Genomic DNA, 22,475 nt, shown 5'->3' with positions numbered 1-22,475 from the left:
CGACGTTGTTAAGTAATTAAATTTCACCGCGCTTTCAATCAGCCAATAAAATCTCGAGAGATTAGTCACTGAATAAACTTGCTCATTCTTCCTTACACTCACTTAAATGATCATTCAATTAATTTCCACTCCTAATCCTGGAGTCTTGCCGACGGCAACGAGACTCTGTGAGGATGGCACCCACGCGAGCTGTCAGGGATGGGTTTATCCGTTTATTTACGAGTTGCGATGCCGAATCAATAACCGAGAATAATGGTATTGGGGAGCCTCTCAAGATGCAAGATCCATCTCGGGGCATTTTTTATCAGCTCCTCGGGTGGAATAAATCAAATATGTGCTCCCCAAATATTGGCTCACGTATGGCCCATCGCCAGCAATTGTTCCACGCATTCTGCCTCCAATACGTCTTCATTTATGCACGCAGTGGGATCGGGAGAGCCGCATGATTTATGAATTCAATGGCCTGTAAAATGATCGGGAGACACAAAACAGCATAAAAATATGTTCAGCATATCATCAACTGCGAGGGTAGACATATATCGGAGTCAGTCGCCCACCCAGAGCAGAATCCCCAGCGGCAAAGACAACAAGCACTTAAAATGTGACTCCTCGTGAAGTAACATTGGAAGCTGCGGAGCCAGACGCGATATAATTGTTCTCATATTTTATGCCGCTGTACATGTGACAAAATTTGAATTTTTATAAAGTTCAATATTTCTCCCCACTTCGTCCTATTGTACATTGGGGAATTTGCGCTTTTCTAGCTTCTCACCCACACTATGACGCCCAGAGCTTCCCGGAAAAGCTTCCACTTCAGCAGAAATTGAATAATATTCATCCAGAATCAAATATGCCTGTAATGAGGAATATCTGTTTCTCTCCTCCTGTCTTCATGCAAATCTGTCCCTCAACCCTCCCATTTCCTCAATTTTCACCCCTCATTCTCATGGTTTCTCAACCACTCCGACAAGAAGAGCAATAAGAAGAAAAACTATATAGCATTTTCTCCGAGTATCGCAACAATAAAGGCGACAAGATGGTATGAGAGGCGACAGCATTAAGGACAATTTCCCTCAATGTTATGGCTCTATTATTCCACCTCCAATCGAAGGCTGTACTTCCCATTTTCTCTCCCATATGATGACGTCGAAATGGAAATCAATAAATTTTCACATCATTGATTACTTGAGAATATCGAGAAATTTCCTCTCGTGCGAAGGAGAACGTCTTGGGACTCTCACAGATGACAGAATGTGAATGATAAATATAATGTTTTCTCTGTTGAATTCATTATTATGTATAGTGTAAAAAAATGAAACTGTCTGCTGTGGTGAAGGGGTTGGCATATAAATTTAAAAATTCCTCTTTTCAAATGAAAATTTCTCTCTTTCACATATTTTTACTATCTGTCTGTGGATTTTTCCGTTTTCATCCAATATAAACTATAGCAAAATGGAATATATCTCGTAAATATTGTGACTTGTGAATAAATTCACTCAATGATGTTCTCGCCAGATGGATAATATCAGAGTGTGAAAATTTCAGGGTATTTGAGAGTTGAGAGTTGTGAAAACACTGACACTATCCGTTAAAATAAACTGCCAATGAGATGACGAAGACAAGATCACTTTCCTTCAGTCCTCATGTGAAGGAAAATGTATCTTCAGACGCTGAGTATTTACTCAATGGGCAACATTGATTGATTCTGCACACTGATAAAGCCTTCTTTCGGCACTAAATTCAATTCATAGTGAAGACAAAGAAGCCAAAGTGCATCATTGAGCCTCGGAATCACGTAATTGTAAATTAGGCAACTTCTGCAGATAATAAAATATTGATTGAGGGAAGATTGGACTTTCTTTTCCCCATTCAGCTTCGAAGGAAAACTCTTCCATCCACTTGGAAATTCTGCTCAGGTTTGGTGAAACATAAAATTTCTGAGGGGATTTCCGCAGGGTGGGACCCGGTCGGCCGTTTAATTTATGTATGCGGAAATTCACAATAATTGAGATGAAAATTCAACACTGTCACGTATCGAAGTGGTCAAAAAGTTCATGCCCAACAAGCATCTCATGTGCCTCACATTAAATATTTATCTTGTGGTATGCCCTGTCGAAAGGAATGCGAAGAACCTGTGCGAAGGGACAAGAGTGCGGAAAGAGATTCGTCAGATTTCTTTTCATCATGTCTGGCTCATAAGCGCAAAGTATCACTCACATAAATCCACATCCAGAGGACTTTTCCCTACCCGAAACTATTCAAAGAGCATCTAATATTAATCCCAAAATTGGCCAATAACACAGCATTTCCGTACGCACTACGTCCGGTACACAATATTGTCCCCTAGATTGCGGAGAAGAAAAATGTCCCATGAGATTGCGAGGGAAACCTCCTCTTGTAGGGAGAGAATTCGCCTTAATCGGGGCGGATATGGGAGGAATTGCTCAATCGGAACTCAAGGAGGCCGCATATAAAAGAGTGAAGGAGACAAAGGCGGAGAAAAGAGACTTTGCATAGTGCTTCAATTACTTACTTCTGCACAAAGTCTCTGCCATCCATTGGAAATATGTTGCAAATTCACGACTAAACCTGAAACTGCTCCAAATCCAATGTAAAGGCAAACGGTAAAAAAGTACAAATTTAGGATTCCAGAGGATTGTAATACTGTCCCTCCTCGCTGTGAGGTCGAGTGAGGTCCGGCAATAAAGATTGCGGATGCTTGTGATGGAATCACCAACCCTCATGCCGGATATTTGCTCATACAGTGTCCGAGGGAGCGAGCAAACAAACACCAATTCCATTTTCTTCAATTACCAAACATACCATCTCCCATAGAACTATTTAATTTTCTCCCCGAATCGATTCCCTGATGAGAATTTAGTTGCATCCGCCGAGTCTGGATTTTTCCATCAAACTCGCCTTCCCTCGCCCAAGGTTCACATAATGGTGAAATGTTGCAATTGCTGATTGCTTTGCCGTGGAGAGAGCATTGTTAGCGGGAGAAGGAGTCCATCGGCAATGAGGATAAATGGCATTCTCAGCTAATTGACGATGAGGCAAAGTGCTGAAAAGAAGCAACACATGTCAATGTAATTCTGAGTCTCGGCTCCCCTTAATTCCACTCAATTACTCATCCAGTCATAGTCGTCATTAATTTTATCGCTGCACTAATTTCAGTGTGAATTCCACAATTGCGCCACTAATTTCCATCTTGGGCCGTGCACTGCCAAGAGTGATTATCGCGGATTTTGGCGGGCGCATTTGGGCGGAAATTGCCAATAGAGGAATGTTGATCCATATGGCAATCACTTTCCCAAAATTGACTCCACCGCGCGAGGGTAATGGCCTCCAAGACGCCGAAGAAAAGAGGGGCTTTTAAGTCCCCCAAGAGTTATGATAATTGCCAGTTTTATGTGTCGCTCCCGGAGCGATAAAATTCGATTAGGAACATATCCTAAACCAAGCCTCAGCCTCATAAATATTGAACTTATTTTTTTCTCCTTATCTCTCGAGGAGAAACAATTTTTTACCGTGACTTTCAAATGATGCTATTTAGCAAGAAAAAAAAAATCTCCACGCAGAAATAACATCAAAAGGAAAAGTTCCTTGTTTGCTCTTCTAGCGCAAATTCAGAAGACGTCACTCGAGGGGAGGCTCTCTTGCAGGTGTCTCCCGGAGGATATTCAGGAGCAGCCATGCATGATAAATGACGCTATCGTGACTGCCGATGATGGAATCATAAAATTGATCAATGGAAGACCCTTCCAGAATACCTGACGCGGCCAAATGCCTCCTTGGCGCCACATGGGATGCTCTGGGTGTGAATTATCCCTGAAAGAGGGGTTGCGTAGAGAGTTTTCTTGGATGGATTCAAAGATTAACAGCTCGGAAATCCTTTCCCTATTACAACCACATTATTTCCTCGATAACAACACTTCCTTCCTCCCAGCGTCATCCCACTGAGTATCATGTACTCCTCACTGAACAAGCTTCTTAAGAAAATTGCTCAGTCAATCTGATGTCATTTCCTCTCTCCCTCTTGCTCACACCCAGCCGCCGGGAGGTGAGCATCTTGTGGGTGATTTTGTGGCTCGAAACATACACAAATAGGGAGTTTGAAGAAGTGAAAATTCCACTCACTCGATCATGAAATCAGAGGAAAATATTTATTATTTCAAATCAAATAGAATGTCAGCCTGTTTTCGCCAACTCGACTGATGAAATAAGGATAATCCCAGATTTCATGTCTGAAATTATTATCATATGAGTGCTATTTAATGTTCAACCTCTCCACAGAACCGTTGTTTTGCACAAATCACAAGCAAATACACTGGATTTGATGGTAAATATATGAAAATTGGACAAACACTCTGCAGGTGGAGAACGAATTGAGAGGCAAATTGAATCATTTTGTATTATGGACATTATTCAAATTACAACTCTCTTCTCTGGCACTGTTGTCCCTCTTCTTGCTAGGAGGTGGAAAGGATGAGTTCTCTCAGGAGAAAATTGGAGATTGTGAGTGAAAACTACATTTTTGCTGTAAAGTAGTGGGCTGACAAGTAAACAAATGAGATACTTTGCCAATTTAGCTGGAAAAATGCACAACTTCTGAAGTATAAATACAATTATCATAATTGAATTTCGTTTTCAAATGAAAAACACTAAATTTTACACAATTTCATGTAACTTATCCACCTCTCGTCTCCAGAGTGACTCTACCAGTTCGTCTATTGCCGGTAAACGATGCAATTATGCAAATTTCTGTAAGATTACGAGGGGCTTTCTAGGGAGTTTTGCATGACTCAAAAATGCCCCTCCACCATATTCGGAAATATTTCGGATTTTATGCTCAGTCTGAAGTCTTCCCTCCCGCATAGAGACCAGTGAAATGTTTCAGTGATTCGGAATAAGTAATTTCTTTTATTGCATTGGCAGCATTTCCATTCCAGATACTCCGTGATTTACTCCCATTGAATAAGTTGGATCGTATTGGTCCTTAATTGGATTCACCACAAGGACGCATGATCAAGTCCTGAGATACTCCCTCATCCAATTTATCAAGGATTCTCTGTAATGAATAATGACTAATTCCAGGGCACTTCATTGCTTAATGCCCAAAACTTATTCGATGAAGTGCGGGTGTCGATGGAACTGAAGTTCACCATCGGGAAGCTAATGAAAAATTCCCAGACTCATTAGGCCCATGTGTGTGTGAATATTGTATGGAAAATTTCTTCGTGAAAGCAATAAAATAGATAAAACAGAAATCTCAGGGGAAAGAACTCGGCGGCGTCGTGGAATCATTAAAAATGTATGGAATTTCTGCGGAAAAATCGTCCCCATTTAGCTGAAGATGGTTTTTGTGTTCATAATTCCTCTCAACTTTTTCCCCACACCTCAATGGGTCTCTTGTGATGTGAAAGTGAGCTGGAAAAGTTGGTAGATTGAGTGCGGAAGAGATTAAAAACCTGCAACCATGTGTCTTAACCCCTCGAGATGTGGAGGGTGGCAAGTGGATGTCAGGGTGTTAAACTTTAAATGAGTTTTTCCTTCCTCACTAAACAAATGAACATGACGGCGAAAAGAGTTGAAATGTGAATTAAGAATAAAATTTAAATTTCAACTCTTTGTCACAAGTGAAGGTCTTTTGAAAGGCGGGAAGTGAAAAAAAGTACATGAAATATTTCCACCACCATGAAACTCCGGAAATATCTTGGTGGAAGATTAAGAATTCCTTTTACAATATTTCATAATTATTCGCAAAAGTGGTGGTAAAACAGCGAGGCCTAAATTGTGAATAGTGGAAGGATAAATTTCATTTGCCGCTTGTCGTCAGACTGCTTGAGAAGTTTCACCTTCTTCATTCGTGATTAAAAATCTGTCCAGCTGTGTCATTTCTCCAGTCACACCCTCGGGATGTTCACTGGGATTCAATTTAAAATTTAAAGTCCCCACAACACCCCCACATGGCATCCCTTGAGTTTTTGCCATCCACCCAAGAGCACACTCACTAACTCGGTAATGCTGCAGAAAATGGGAGAGTTCTCTTATTTACTGCAATTTTCACTCATTTTAGCCACAGTTCAGTGGACGAGGGTGAAGATTAAGGGTGGATGAGACATTTGCTGCGGAGAGATTGAATGGAAGACTTGTGGTTTCATTTTCCAGTTACATTATTTAATAAACACGAACCTGCTATAACATCCCGCACCATGAGACAGTGCAGAACTATTCAAATCTTTTCCCTGTGCTCAAGCTTGTGGGGACGGAAAAATATGGTTGGAATTTACGCCACCACTCCATGGAAAAAATGTCTGTGGTTTCTTGGAAAATTGACGGTTTAGTGCGTGTCTGCGGTGTATGTCTGTTTTAAATTATTTATAGCTCTGAGGGATGCAGTGACATTTATTTGCCTAACAATTACACTCCAAGTTGTGTCGATGCGGGGGTTGATTTTTCGGCGGAAGCCGCTTCAGGAGACACTGGCAAAATTGCCCACAATGCCTGAGACAAGTGATTTATTTGAGCTGGATGGCTCGAGACTTAATAAAACACGACTCTGGGCGGTGCAGGTGAAACATTGGAGCCGCTCATACCCTTGAAGATGAATTTATTGCATGTTCATTCCTCAAGCAGGACAAGTGGTATTTCGCAATTACGTCCAACACGATGACCTACCGTATCAATTTTGCAATCATTCTGCTTATTGATTGGAAATTAATTGAACAGTAATTGATAGTGTGGTGAGAATTCACTCTTATTGGATTTCTGTGGTTTCCTATGTTCCAAATATGGGTGAAAACTACCATTAATTTTTGCCCATATATTCACCAAATTAACAAGACCTCGTGAAGTGTGTTGAAAAACAATTAAGTACAGATTAAGTGCATGAGGAATTTCACCACTTAATCCCATCACTGGCAGTGATTGGTTTGTGGGTGTCTTCCTATTTTTCACACCTGCTAAGCATGATTCTCGTGTCTAATCAATTGGAGAGCAAATGCCCGAGACCCTTTCAATAGCCTCTCATGGGGCAAAAAATCCAACTGCTATAAATTCAAATTAATCATTTCACTCAATCTCCCATATTTCCTCTCTCACTCCACTCTTTTTTTTGCCGTTCAAGTGAAACAAATAGTGGGTGGGCGCCAATCCACTTGTTCCGGTTACGAAAATGAATGGCTTTCAGTCACGCCATGCTAGTCATACACACTCCAATTTACCCAGGAATCAGCCACGACTAAGTGGGATCAAGATTTGTCTAATTCTTGACACTCTCTCATGCCTTTTCCATATCAGTCGCAGCTCTGGTTGGCCCTACACCGCATTTTTTGTCATCCATTTGGACAAGTGTGCATTCCTCGGCGTGGAGAGCGAGCATTTGAAGAGGCTCTTTAGCATAAATGGTTAATATTTGATGTACTGACGATGAGGCAAATGATCTCTCTGGCTGGATGATATGTTTGAAATGCTCTCTCTCTCTCCTCTGTCTAACAAATTGACAGAAGCAGTATGAAAACTTTCGAAACTTCCCTAAAATCCTTGACCTAATACAGTCTTTCGAGACGAGAGATTTGAAATGAATTGATTGCTATCCACTTTCCATTTAAGATCATCTCGCTCAGATGGGATGATGTTGTCCAGATGTTCTGAAAGTCCAAATTTCAGTTGAATCTGCAAAGTTCCTCCTTATGCTTTGTGTTTGTTTCATCCACAAGTTCGTCGCAAGTGTGGTCAAAGGGATTCTGAGAAGTGGGGTTTAGGTTGGAAAGCTCAAGATGGAATAAATCATCACAATCACGCTCAGTTTTTCATCCTTCAGCATTTATTCCATCCACCCCTTCGGAAAACTTGGAGCATGTGCCATCTTTGTCGTCGATGGAATTCAATAAAAAGCAAAACTCCATCTCAGAGAAACTCCTTCGCATTCCCGTTTGATGGGTGGGAAAATGGATGGAAATGTGACAGTGCTTAAAGCTCCCAAATTGTGGATGTATCGCAAAAGGAATGTCATAAGCTCGACATTTACATATTTTATATCACACGACATTCATCATAGCGCGAGATGTCTTGTCTCAAATGATGACTTCTCATTCCCGCGAGCGCGGATCGTGTGGGGTGTGGCGGAGGTAAATCTCCTCAAACCACCATGAGACACCGCAGAATTCGTGAGATTGTCTCTGGGGTGGAAAATAAAAACGATTGGCCCATGAAATGTGTGAATTCACCCTAATTTCATTTCTCTAAATTTTCTTATTCATCGCCAGTCTCCACTGTCAATAAATCATTTTTTCCCTTGCCTTTTTCTACATTCACTTTCTTCTGTGCCGCACGGAGAAGCAAGCTGAAGGTGACGACAACACTGAGAAAAAGTTGTTAGGGCTGTTTGCAAAAATTAAGGCTCTTTACACTTCCACATCGCGCTCATGCGAGATAATATTTGATTTCATCTTCGGTGCTGTTTGAAGCTCAAAAGTTTTATGAGAAACTGCAAATATATTTTATCGTCGTGCTTTCCGTAATCTTCCTAAGCGATTTTCTCTCAGTGCATCGACTCTCTTGCGAGTCTTCCGAGTGTGAAGTAGGAAGGAATAAAATGAAAAAGTGCAAATTCTTCCACCCTCGTTCTGTTGTGTCTCTGCACGGAAAATCGTCATACTGTCTGTATTTCATATTCTCCTGCCCCGCCCCACCTTCTCAGCCAAGAAAAGTGCTTCTTCGTGGCATTGGGGGAGAAGATAGCACTTGATTCTCAGCACGTGGTCCACAAATGCGAGCAGCACATCAAGCCAAACAGTCAGACATTCGAGAGGTGTCTCGAGGGGAGCCGCTTCTGGGGGGTGAACAAAGGCATTGACGAGGCTCGAGAGTGCATCATCAGGCGTTGTTTTTTCGTGCGCCACCCCCTCGGAAATTCAGCACATTTAATATTCATTTGGCATACGGAGCACACACTCGTGTACAACATTCATTGGCACATTAGGGAGCACACCTTGGGGGTCCTGCAAGACTTTTCATGCACTTCCACTCCTCGGCTTTCAATCAAGGGCCGGGGCATAAAAGTCATCCCCCGAGGGATTTTCACGAGAGCAATTGAGGCTTGCAATAAATCATCATCTCCCAATATTTGAAGTGCAATAATTCTTTGTCGACAGGCGCGCGTTGAATTGCGAAATTATAATTGTGTTATTTGTGCGTGTATAGAAAATCAAATTGATTTACAGACAGAAAACATATAGTTTGGACATTCGTTATGAGCACAGCAAAGTCTCACACTCTGCGTGATATTCGAAAAGTGTACCTTTGGAATTCTGGCTGATTAATAATTTTCTTTGTTTGCAAATGACGTTGCGGCTTTGATGTGTTTGGAAAGGCACGACAGATTTAATAAGAACTCTTTGGGAAACCACAATGTCTTCAATATGCAATTCAAAATTTGCATTTAGAGTGCATTTTTTCCAGAAATTTCACGCTATTCTCCCTCTTGAAGTGCCCAGAGACCTTCCATCCCATGGGTTTGCAGTGGATTTACTCTAGAATCCCGCTGGGACATCTCAAAAGATGTACTTTCCAAGTGAAATAGTTCATGAATATCCTCAGCTTGCCCATCGCTGTCGAATGGGGTGAAAAATGTGATTGAGATTAACGTGTCATAAAATCTCGGTCCAATGGCAATCTTCGTGGGAATTTGTCGAAATGAGGGAGAAGGAAAATTTCCTCTTCAGCTGTGCCATTATGGGGAAGGCCATAACAATGAAAGAATCTCCTTGGCAGCTTCTTTTCCCATCCTCACCCGGTGATTGTCTGATGAGAAAATGCGTCGAAGAAGGAATGAGGGACAAAAGGAATCCCCTGAAAATGTGGTGGGATTTTGGATTTTTTTTTCTTCCTCTTGGATTAGACACTCTGGGATTAGAGGTTTTCAGATTTTTCCATACCAGATTCTAATCAAATGACACCAACAAATGGCACAGCAACACGATCTCAGTTGTGATGCAAAGGAATGTCAATGGAATACCATTTGGTCGTGTCGCACACAATAGGTGCAAATCGTTGTCGATGGAGCGGAAAATTGGTGTAAATATCCGAATGGTGAGTCTTACCTGCCGGACAGATGCACTCCCCGCCCGTAACAGATGCCTGTCTGGTATGTCTAGTGACTTGCAGCTGGGAGACGTCTCTCCGCAATCTCTGAATACCGGCCACCTGAAGTGACAATTTCCGAACGACACTCGCAACATCTGCATCGGGGTCGCCAAAAACCTGAGGCAGGTCTTGGAACTTGGACTCAAGCACAGATATCCTGTCGTCCAAGTGCCGCAGATGCCGTATCCTGTCTTCGATGTAGTTCTGTCGTACATTTGAGTAGAGGGACGCACCGATTGAGGAAATGCACAGCACACAGAGCACACAATTCACAAGAGATGAACTCGACGTGGCGCGCTCCTCGGGGACCTTGTCAGATTTCCCCATTTTCACCGCACTATGGCGTCTTCTTGATGATTTCACGTGAGAGTCACCAGCGATTCCTCACATTCATCATTTCTGCCACGGAGCGAAGCCTCTATTGACACATTCAGATGCCACTCATGCTCCGCGCCCACGTGAAAAGCTCAGGCCGCGCAAAAGCTCACTTCTTCAGGCACACTCCTCGAATGGCTGTTCAATTAGAAACACTGACTGTTGAGCTCCTTTCCGGCAAGTTTCCGCTGAATTTGAAAAGAACTGCGACAATTTCCCTCTCAACTTTTCACCATGAGTTTCACACACTCACGCCTTCCGCTTCCCCTGCTCCACGACAGTGGAGAATGGCAAAAAATGCCAGCAAGCTGAAGTGGGAATTTTACTTTTTTTTGCGCTCCCCCCGCACAATCACTGCAATGCAATCTTCCGCGTGTGAAAAAATGTGACTCGACCTTGTGAGCTTTCGCCTGAGCTTTCGCTGGGATGCACGCACGTTGTCGCGATGTGACAATCGCGAGCGAAGGATACGACAGTGGCAAAACTCAGCAGAGTACTGAACTCGATGGCAGTCAGAATCGCGTCTGAGAGTCCCAAAGCATCCGCCGAGAGAAATCTCATTATCAGCGCGTGAAGCGATGTGGTCGACTGTGGACTGCCATCATGTTCACGAGGGAAAGTCACCCAAAAGACGACTCTTGTCGACTGATTCTCACATGAGAAGTTGGTGTTGGTGTGGAGAACCATACTGCTATGCCGTTTCCCCAACACTCATCAACTCACATGAGCGGCATCCCAAACCGATAGAGGCAATGTTTTTCCAACATATATAATTTCCCATCTAACAGGGAGGAAAGCAGGGAGATAAGTTGCCTCGGAGCCACTTTCTCAGGCTCTGCGCCAAAGGAAAAAAGGGCGTGTGGCATTAAGCGACAATGGAAAAAATTAGCTCAGGATATTCTCTGTTTTTCACCCTCATTCCCTGGGCTTTTCACCCTCCCTCACAGAAGCTCGGAAAAATGATGGGGAAAAAATACAAAATATCCCCGAAGGTCCTCAGGGGCCAAGAAGGTTCAACTGGGGTATTTTTCGCTCTCTGAATTGCTCAATCTCAACCTTCGGCCGAGGCTTTCCATGCTCCACTGAGTTCCTATGAATCGATACACTCGCCAGAACATACACTTTCATTCAAGCAACGGAATTCTCCTTTTGTTTGATATCTGAGTTCATCCATTTCCGATTGCTGGAATTTGTTTTCCCGAAGCTTTAATCCCAAAATTCTCTTCTATTGCTGCAAAGCATCAAAATATTTCACAATGACATTGAGAAAAGGGCGAATTGTTCCACATACATTCAAACTTATATACTCCTAAGTAGGGACAATAGCTAGAAATCTTCCCTGCTGCTCTACACCATTCATGCAACAAGCTAATAATTAAAAGACCATGCTGACCCTGCTGTAATTTATTGTTTCAGGAATTTTTCTAAGCAAAAATTCCTCCACTTTTATTTTGAGCTCGCCATCTCCCCAGTGGTCCCTTCGTCCGCACGGGCTGTAAATTAAATGAAAAGACAATCCCCATGTCTATCGTATTCCTCAGGAGAAGGAGAGCGAGAGATTGGGACTCTTTTCCCAAGATATGTTTCAAACACAGTGTGTACAAGATGAAAGCCGAGGGGATGAAAGCTTATTTCACTGTATCGTACCCCTGTCATCAATGTCTATTGATCTTCCGGCTTTGAATCAAGTTTCCTCTCCTGCACATTGTCTTTTTGGGGTCCAATACATATCACACAAGAGCGTGGAAACTCCCACAGAAGACACTTTCGCCCAAGAGGATAAGAACCACCCTTCTCCAAATGCTTGTCCCTCTCGTGCTCGAGGAGGATCGATGGGCAAGTTGGGTGGAAAATGAATTGGGTACACTGGGAATTTCCCCCAGAATGACGACGTGGGGGTGAAAATCTGACACAATTTTATATATATACGGGCTCTGCGTAAGGAAATAAATTTAATTAGAACTAATTACAAGCAAAATTCCACTCAGACATTCCTTGTGCACACTGAGGGTTTGGGCTTGCAGGTATTTGCCTCATTATACTGAAAGGCATTCTACACCCTTGATAAACATACACCGCAATAGTTTACACAAGCCTTCACCACGGCAAATCAATGTCTTTTTACCTTTCCCAAAACGAGAAGACAGACGACTTTTGAAGAATTATTCCATTCCGCCGTATCAAAATTGATTACACGTGCATGTGTTCACATTAAATCTACTCAAGATCTCCTATCTCTTGTTTGGTGAATTTTCTACCGACGACGACGGAGCTTATTATTGTACATCCCAACCCAACCCACTCCAGCAGTGGGAGCTTTACACACTCATCACCCCAGATGGAGAACCTTCCCCGGCGTTCTGTATGTAAAACTCCCTCAAACCACCCTTTGGCAATTTCCATCCACAGCCAATGCACAGGTCGAAGGGGGAATGAATTAGAGGTTCCGCCCTCTGCAAAATGTGAATATGAAGATGATTTTCAAATTCGTCTTGACAAAATATGTTTATCATATCATGCTTCAATTCTCCTTTGATTTAGTTATCCGCTGTAATGGTGAATTTACATGCTTCAGGCTTTTTGTGCTCTCACCAGAATTGCTCAAATGAATTTTATATTATGTGGGGAGAAATGTTGATTTTTTCTATATACGCTTTTATCGACTTTATATGTGGTTTGCTTAATGTTAAGCGTACGCCAGCTGAAAATGTTCATTTCTGCGTATTTTTGTACTCCTTCTTTTTTGAAGCTTTATAACATCATTTTCAAATTATCCCCAAATTACTGGGGATTTCTCTCACGACTGCACAAATAACTGCACATGTTGAAATCGCGAAAAACCATAAACTTTTCTGTAAAGTTTCGTGAACAGATATTCTCGCAAGTGGGTTTTTCACACCGGACGGCATTCTTAGCGTGTCAGGGAGTAATTTATCAAAATCAAACGGAGATTATGTCTGCAATCGTGGATTTAGGAGTGAAGATTACGTGCCAGTGCATTTATTCTTCCACGATAATTGTCATTAGGACTGCGTTCCTCTTGCTAATGCCAGCCAAGAGCCATGCGGCTGATCCGGAGCAACTCACGGAGGCGATATGTAAAATATTGCACCATATGTTAATTTGACATAGAACTGTGGGATGATTTGCAGGGTAATTGAAATAATCCTCCGGGGATCTCTGCAGTTGAGTGTGTCTTCACAGATGGGCGACACGGGGAGCAGCGCCTCTCAACTTGTCATGCCTAATTGCTGCAAATAAAGAATTTAAGGCGACCGAGAGACTCGGCTAAATGAGGTAGCATCTCGTTCTTCATTGGACTGCGTCACGAGTCAGCATGGGTCTTATTTGAAGTGTGCTCCAGAGGGATCCTGTGAGCCACCGCACGACTTCACCGAATGCCTCTTTTTATTTTTAATTACATCGCATCTCACTGAACATTTATCATTCCACCGTGCGTGGTGTCTTCTTTAATTCCACATTCCTCCGCGAGTTCCTCGCATCTTGTGGATTTCATGGGATGCAGAAGTAATGCCAAGACGATGCAATTCGCGGCGCGAACATTAGCGCACTAGAGAGGTGATAATTGCATAGATGAGCAAAAACACAAATTGTACCAATTCCAGCAATAAATCACATCCATGTGACAATAATATGCAATTAATAGCACACGATGCCGTAATTAAACGTTCGATCACGTATCAAGTGTTGCGAAAATTTATATATCGGGGTGTGGAACGTGCCCAATTACCCACCCAGCCCTGTGGATCTGATCAGGTACTTTGCAAACACCAGTATAATAATTGACAAGTGCTAAACCGGGACCACGCTTTGCATTCAACCACTGAAACAAAGTGAGTGACACATAGTTATTCAGTGCAGAGCTTCCATTTAATTCCAATACCATCAGAAAACTCTCCGGTAAAATTGCCAAACACAAATTGGAGGTTTCGAGTGCACTGAGGGAATTTTTCAAATTCATTCACCCATCAAAATTGTCTGAAGAAAACAATTTCGAAATAATGAATACAAATGTTTGTATGGAATGGAATTTTATGAGCTCTACCGACTCGAAAAAATAGCAAACGATGGAGTTTTTTGCACTCCTTTTGGCAGAACTATTCAATTTATAGCTGACTTGGTTTTTAACACAATTAAGAGAAAGAAGCGAAATTAATTGCATCATTGATTATAATAGATCCATTATGTTTTACATGTTTGTATGCTTTCATGGGCGCTTTCCCCCTCTGTGGATGTTTAGTGGAATTTCCCTCGTGAAAAGTGTCCCCTGTTTGGAAAATTGACCGCCCCTCGCAAGTGTCCTCTCGCATGAAGCTCAAACGTTTCTCTCCATGCGATTCTTGCATATGAAAGTTGGGCGAATAGGATAAGGCCCTTCGCTTGGGTGTCTGTCTCTGAGCGCCTGCCTCTCCATCAATGTCGTGCTTGATTTAGTTTCAGCGAAATTTTAATCGAATTCAATGTCCGGGGAGCGCACAAAAAGAGTCAAGGGGAGAAGAACGACCTCCGATATATGTGAATGAACACAATGAGAAACATCCGTTCACTCACCGACGATGACAATTAGAGTAATTTAATGAAATTTCTCCCAGTCACACTGTTTCACTGTACATAAATGCAGCTTTTCAGAGGAGTGGCGATTTATGCATGATTTCCGCACTGGGTAATTTTCTCGTCTTTGGAGACGACACAAATACACATAAGAAGTATTATCATCACAATCAGCCTGAAAGGGTAGAGTAAGGAGGGTTCACGGAGTTCAAGACACTTTTTCCTCATCACTCCTCAGTGAATTAATTCTCCACAGTCTTATGTTTTTGCATGGATGGAGTTTTAACCCGGAGATTTTGCGGTATTTTTCCGTCTTATTTCATTCACTCATCCCGCCCACGCGTGAGCCCCTGAGCTTTGGTGGGTTGCGGGGGCGACTGGGAAAAACCCAGAGGAACTAATAATATGCCAACGGGTGAAATGGGTGGATAATATTGAAATCCAAACCGTCTGTGCCACTGAATAAATTTGAATACTTGAATTATGCTCGGTTGGGAAAATTGTGCGGTTTGCCCCCGTAAATATTTGTGCTGAATTTCGCCACTGCTCTCAAGATATTTAGGATTATACCTCTCTCTCTCTCCTCACAATCATGTTCCACACCAATTTCAACACACTTTTTCCTCAGTCCCAAACAGACTCTGTGTACGAAAAGCTGCACAATTTCCATTTGCGTATTGTTTTGTGGTGTTTTTTCTCGCCGCGCGATGAGAAAATAGACAAATTCAGAAGCTTCGCGTGCTTGATGAATTATATTCAGCCATTCGCAGAGCTTTTTATCAGTGGAATGAGAGATTCGGCATCAATGGCACAAAAGCTCTCGAGAGAGAGAGATGAGAAAAATTCAAAAAATCTCCAACTGGAATTAAGGTTTTTTTTGTCGAATGCGTACGGGAAATTGAGCAATTTGGAAATGTGGTTGTGGAATTAGTTTAGTTTTTGTTTTCGCGAAACTCGATATTCACAAACTGCGCGGGAAAAACTCGTTCTGGTGGGGATTTTGACAGAAAAGATACAGTTTGAATTTTCCGCTTAAATTTAATACAGCGTAAGCTTATTTTCCTTGGGCTCAATTTAATAGACACCCACATTCACAAGGCTGCTGTCGATTCAGAAGCTTACAACATAAATAGCGATGCACTGCGAGGGTGATAAAAGTTGCCATGCCATTGTAAATGTATTAGTGATGAATATTTGATGTTCTCTCCAAGAATTCACTTTGGCCAAATATGTTGGCATGTGGCTGTCATAAAATCACTGCAATTGAGAATTCTTATATTTGTCGAAATTGTATTTTCCACGCGATATCATCGCGTCATAAATAATCTCCCATGAGATGGGAAAAGTTGCCATCTTCGCGATCTTGACAATAATTTATAAGTTGAAGAAATTGCGTCGTTTTGCGAGATGTTGGTTCGATAGTCGCTGATGACGTGACATCGGATAAATGTGGATTCATGGTAATTTCACTTTAAGCTGAGCAAAATTCTTCATTTTCTCCATCGCATGTTTGAAAGAAGGAGCAAATTTTACTTCTCATCTAGTCAATTTCCACGGATTTCTCATAAATTTTCACATATTCATACATCCTGCGACTGACTCCAATTTTATATGGTGTTTATATTAAAACCAGGGGTTTTCGTCGCAGTTTCCACTTTATTACTCCCGAGAGGATAGCATCCTGCCATCCCCTTTCGCAGCACCCTCAGTTCATTGTTGAATGTGCATGGATTTCCCGGCACACACCATATTTTCATTCAGCCGTTAAAGTTTCCACCATTTTCTGCATATATTCATGTCTCACTTGTCGTCATACCATCATCATCCTCCCCGAAATCCGCCCTGCCGCCTTCTTTTCCGGGTGCACCCATCTCCAAATAACTCCTTCGGGAGGTGCGGAGAAGCCATGTGGTTTTATCTTCCTCATGAACCCACCCTCCATGCCACCCCAGTTATGGATTTGCATGAAAGTTTCAGAGCTCTTAGCTGCAGTATCACCGTCAACATTGTATTTATGTAATAACAAAGGGAAAGTTTTTCTTTCAGCGCATGATGGGTAAAACTCGAAAGACATTTTCAACTGGTTCATGCGAGGCATCAGCGCAAAAGGAGATTTTCATTAGAAGCTCTTATCCATATTAGACTTTCTCGTCTTTTTGACACAACACACATGTTTTATTTGAGTGAAAAGCCAAAATGAATTTAGTTTGGGTACTCCTGTATGTATCCTCAGTCAGTTCCAAAAGTGCCTTTTGATGCCATACTCTCGAGCAAGTTTTCCCTTTATCAACTCGACTTTATGACAAAATTTAATTTAGATTTCAATCAAGGGACTTTACTTAAACCCCACACACACTCTCGTATTAGCACATGAAGAATGGATGGAAAGATTGTATTGAAGATTTTCTGGCCTCGTGTACGAACAACATTAGAAACTTTTCCCCACAATTTTAAACTCAACTTGACAGTGAAAACTCTGTAAATGATTGCTGACAGCCCATCCCCATCGTGATGCATCAATCAACCACACTGCTTTTATGCAATTAAAGACTTGAATAAAGGGGAAGATTGAGGTGGTTTTCTTAAAAAGCTTGGTATAGAACGGAATTTTTCAATTTGTATTCCTAACTTTACGACTTCCCGAAGACTCTCAATAATGGCACCCTCAAGATAAGGATATTTTCTTTAATTTCGCCGAGAAAAATAATATCCTTCTCCCTGTATAAGGGTGAATCAATAGAGTGTAATTTCCCGTGTGTGATATAAATTCAGTGGAAATTGCGGAGGAGATGCTCTTTGCCATTTTTATACGCTCTTCCATTACCCATTTCTTACAACGATGCTTTTCAATTTTACTCCTCAATACCGCATTTCCATTTAGATGTTGCAGAGAAGGTTGTAAATGTTTTATTTGGATGCATTCAGCTGAAATATGCTGTGCGATGTACTGGCGAGATCATTTACCACATCTGGAAAATACAACGAGACAGGGAGTGGTGTTAATTTCCAATACAATTTGCTGATATTGAGAAATTGCACTCATAATTCTGTCAACCAATAGAGTAACAACTTGTCGAGCAAATAAACCGCCTGATCTTTAGTGACTTTCAGATATATTGCAATTACTCTAATTCTAGTTGTGTTGCAGACTTCTTTTACTGCCTTGTCCTCTGAACTCCTCCAATTCACTAACATTTTCAATTGGAATTTTGATGAATTATTTGTACAGCTGATCATATTTTATAGTCAATTCAGAGAACCAGTGTGGCGTATATCTGAAAGAGAGACCAACTCTTTTTATTTGAGCACAAACTAATGGGTGGATATATAAATAATATTTTACATATGGAGTCGTTTTATTTGCCACACGCTACATTGACAAACTGTTGTACAGCATGGGTAATTCGATAACGGGCGCCTGAGACGAAGGCCACAACTACTGGCAGTTTGCTCTCCTGTTTCAATACAGCATGTAATTCTGTTGGCTTGCGATATGACTGCTCTCTATGGGAACCACATTTTAATGGAGAAACATTAAAAGTTAAAATTGTACAATTTTTCATCATTCAATAATAATGTTCCGCTTTTTTTTGTAGGTTTTCAATTTTGCATTCCCTTTGAGTGAAATTGCGACTAGCAGGGCATGATGGAGTCATTTGGAGGATTTCAGTCTGGAGTGGGTGAATAATTAAACTCATATAACATGCACATTGGAGTTCAAAGTACAAATTTCGCCAAAAGCCCCGATCCTGTGTCGCAGCCTGCAACAATGGCTGTATTTATTAGACTGTGTAACTCTTCATTAAGTGATACATTTATCATATAATACCCCATGCGACGTGGATCAACGGAGAGGAAATCCTGGAGGAATGTCTGCTTATTCTCATGAGTGTCGTCTATGCCCTCTCCCATGAGGCCACATCGACATGCTACATGAACTCGACGTTAATTTCCGATAGACAATCAATCCACCTAATAATCCTGTTTTGGAGCATAGCTTGGGAGGATTTAAGGAACAATTCACTGGCACTGAAGTGTGGCTGCAGGGCGGAATTATCGACGGGGTGAGTGTGGAAGCCTGGGAAACCATTAAAATGCTTACACGTTCGGAGTTTAACGTCTCCCAATTGGATTCCCCTGTGGAAAATAATCCTCAAAATAGTCAAGTAATGCGAAGGAATAGTTGCCAATTCCGAATTCTCGAGGGAAATTCCTTCCAATTCTGCGAGATTTTCTCCCAGGGTCTCAGCACATGTAGCCAAATGTAACACTTAATTTGTCACTTTTAATTGCATGCTCAGTCAGTAAGAATTCAGCTGACAGTCGCAGGTGAAATCAATAGAATCACACACAAAGATTAATGTACTATGTAGATTCAGCGATTGATGTTGCCTTGCATCGAATTAATGAAAAAAAAAAATGTAATATTTCATGAAATTCCATGGAAGTGGCGTTTGAAATCAAAATCTACGCTAACAGTTTACGTCATGTGGAACATGAAACATGTGAAACATCAAAAGATGACCACTGGATGTGCACGGTTGAAAGAAAGGCTTGGCATGTGAGAGATTGAGGAGAAAATTGCTGAAATGGTGAGTGACAGTGGCGAGTGTAGACCCTTTTCGTGCGATAATCCCACATATTTAATCTGCTGTGTATCCATCACGGGAAAATTGACACAAATTGAATTAAATCAAATTTTAAATTGTCCATTTATTGAATTAATTCAGGCAATAACCGATGCGCTGTGGGGCACCACATGTGGCCAGCAGAAAGCCCATCATCCTGAAGCGCTTCGCAGTCATGGGAGAAGAAGGCTGGCAGGCACAAAAGACCATAGAATATGGTCACGTAATAAGGAAATGGAAGTTTGCTATTCCGAAAACGAGAGGCGACTCGTGCTTTTGGATTCTGTTGAGTGTAATCAAGATAAATTTCCGTTTGTGAGAAAACGAGGAGGTTCTCAATAATACGGTGCCTCTTACAAGGTATTGTTAACGAATTGATCTAATTTATTTGAACTTCTTTTCAGATATAAATTAGACACTAACACACGCTTGCCTTACAATAAATTCCACTATCCTCACGTTTCCATCCACACATGTTCGGATGGGCATGAGGAAAATTATTATTGAATATATTGCAGGCTTATCACACCTTCTCTTAATATTAATTCCCCTCGAAAACCACCCACTTCTCTCGAGCTCCCGCAACATTACAATTAATCTAAATTAATAATTTATCGGCTACAGCCAGTTGGAATTAATAATCATCATTTTCGTATCATTTTCAGGCATCTTCCGAAAAATTCCTCCTACGTTTCTCACATAGTTTCTCCTTAGAAGAAAACCAGTATTCTCTTTGCCTTACAAAAGACTTCTCCAGCTTGATTTCCACATATTTTCTTGATTTATCACCACTCAACCACAATTCTAATTGTTGTTTATTGATGATTTCAGGTGGCACGTCATTAATTTTCAATTCAGTGAACTTTCATAAATTCTCTTCCTGCGCAAGAGCTGCTATTTTCGAAAGATCAACTCTATAGGCTTAGCCAGATAATGTACAATACTGGCATTTGTCACACAGAACATACGAAGCTGGCGTGAATGAAATTTGCGGCCGAATTGGAATTACCTCTTTCACGGTAAAATCATGCACAATATGCGCTTCAAAACTAAACCACAAAGTTATTGTGTTTGATGTCTCGCGGGACACGAAAAATCTCTGGTGGACTAGCCGCGTTGTCGGGAAAACTGTTTGTCTATCATGGAGAAATAAAAAAAATTCTCCGTGGACAGAAAAATGCATTTTCTCAAATTTACATAGCATTCCCACTGCTCTGCAGACAGTCCGCATGAGATGCAGCTGAAATGCATACGAAGCATTTTTATTGTGGTTGGCGCACAGCATATAAAACTTTTCATGGTTATTATTGTGATGTGCCGCATGAAAGAGTCCCAAATGCATTCAGCATGTTAATCTGATTCCACTCCAGAGTGGATACCCAACTAATTCCACTAATTGAATTAAAGTTATTGCTGGTGGACGCGTTTTTGCCTCACACGAGATTATCTGCTCGGCTCAGAATATTTCTCATCTCACTCGTCAGAAAATTGCTGAGGCGGTCACATTTCATGTCGATGGCAATGAGGCAGGCGGGAAAAAATGGTTGAAACTTTTCAAATAACAATGTTCCACTTCATTTACCCAGGGGATCATTATGTAAATGATTTTAATGTCGCCTAAATTGAATGGGTGAAGCACTTTCAACACACGATACGGGTGCGAGTTCATTGAATCATTATTCCCAGTGTTGGGTATCTTCAATCATATACAGTAGCGAAAGTTAGTTTAGTACACCTAAGAAATTTGATGAAAATGTCTTCTGAACATTCGAAACTCTGGATTTAATGTGGTGATTCTAGCCATTTTTATGGTTATGACATGGATTTAAAGCAAAATATGCCAGTGTCCTAATGTAATTTTCACAGTTCTTATAAGCAAATCTCTCTGTATTCTGCAATATCTCGGCCCCAAATTGAGATATCGTCATAATCTCAACATCATTTGAAAGATCATAAAATTCGGATCATTTTTTGTCTTACAATAAATATCTGAAAAATTGAAAGAAATGCGAATTTTTTGCACCAAGAGGGAAATTGGCCTAAATTTCATTGGTGTGCTCAACTAATTTCCGCTACTGTACGTTTAAATGAAAGAATGCACACGAAATAAAATCTTGTTTTGTCATGCGTAATTTGATTGGCAAATTAAGTATGAATTTCAGTAATTTCTTTACATCCTTGGAGACCAACAGAGGCAAGTGAGAAGTTCCCAATGAAAATCTAATCACTTTTGGCATTATTGATGCAACTGTTTAGATAAATATTTAACTAAAGTTTATCCACAATGGTGTGCAAAGTAATTAAACTCTTTGCAGAAAGCTCAACTCACACAACAGATCCCTGTTGGATGCAATTACACCGTCGCTTCGCTGAATTATTGAAGTGAAACAGTGCGTTGAGAGGTTGTAGTTGGTGTATAAACACATGCTAAAATATCGACAAAATTGATTGTCATCGTTGAGTGACATTCGCATTGGCACCCTTAACAGGGCAACATCTAGTTTATTTAACCACTTCATTATGCTTGGCAAACATGGGTGCTTGACAAAAATCATTGTCGCATGAACCCCTCTCGCTCTCGCATTATGATACATTCGCCTTAATGAAGTGGAAAGTGTATTGAGTTCCACTGGCGCCCAGCCCGAACCCCATGGCGATGCTCTCTCGCCCGGACCCCTCGGGCTGTCTGGGGGGTGATTCAAAACTACTGTGAAATGATTCATTTTGCCGGCGACAGGCGGATTGGAGTGG

The 22,475-nt window shown here is 41.4% G+C and overlaps 1 protein-coding gene across 1 annotated transcript in view; it reads right to left on the bottom strand.

The window, feature by feature from the left end:
• The window catches only part of LOC132258409 (uncharacterized), a 97,174-nt gene that overhangs the window by 34,163 nt on the left and 40,536 nt on the right, over positions 1–22,475 (bottom strand). The window contains exons 13-14 of the mRNA XM_059755734.1: positions 10,920–11,215; positions 10,107–10,532 (exon numbers count right to left, since the gene is read on the bottom strand). Of these exons, the coding sequence (XP_059611717.1) occupies positions 10,107–10,532; positions 10,920–11,215 (722 nt within the window). The remainder of the gene's footprint in view (positions 1–10,106; positions 10,533–10,919; positions 11,216–22,475) is intronic.

Source organism: Phlebotomus argentipes, unplaced genomic scaffold (assembly GCF_947086385.1).
Source record: "Phlebotomus argentipes unplaced genomic scaffold, Phlebotomus argentipes genome assembly scaffold_4, whole genome shotgun sequence".
NCBI classification, from domain to species: Eukaryota; Metazoa; Arthropoda; class Insecta; order Diptera; family Psychodidae; genus Phlebotomus; species Phlebotomus argentipes.
Note: the sequence above shows the minus strand (reverse complement) of the source record. Positions and strands in the feature narration are given on the sequence as shown.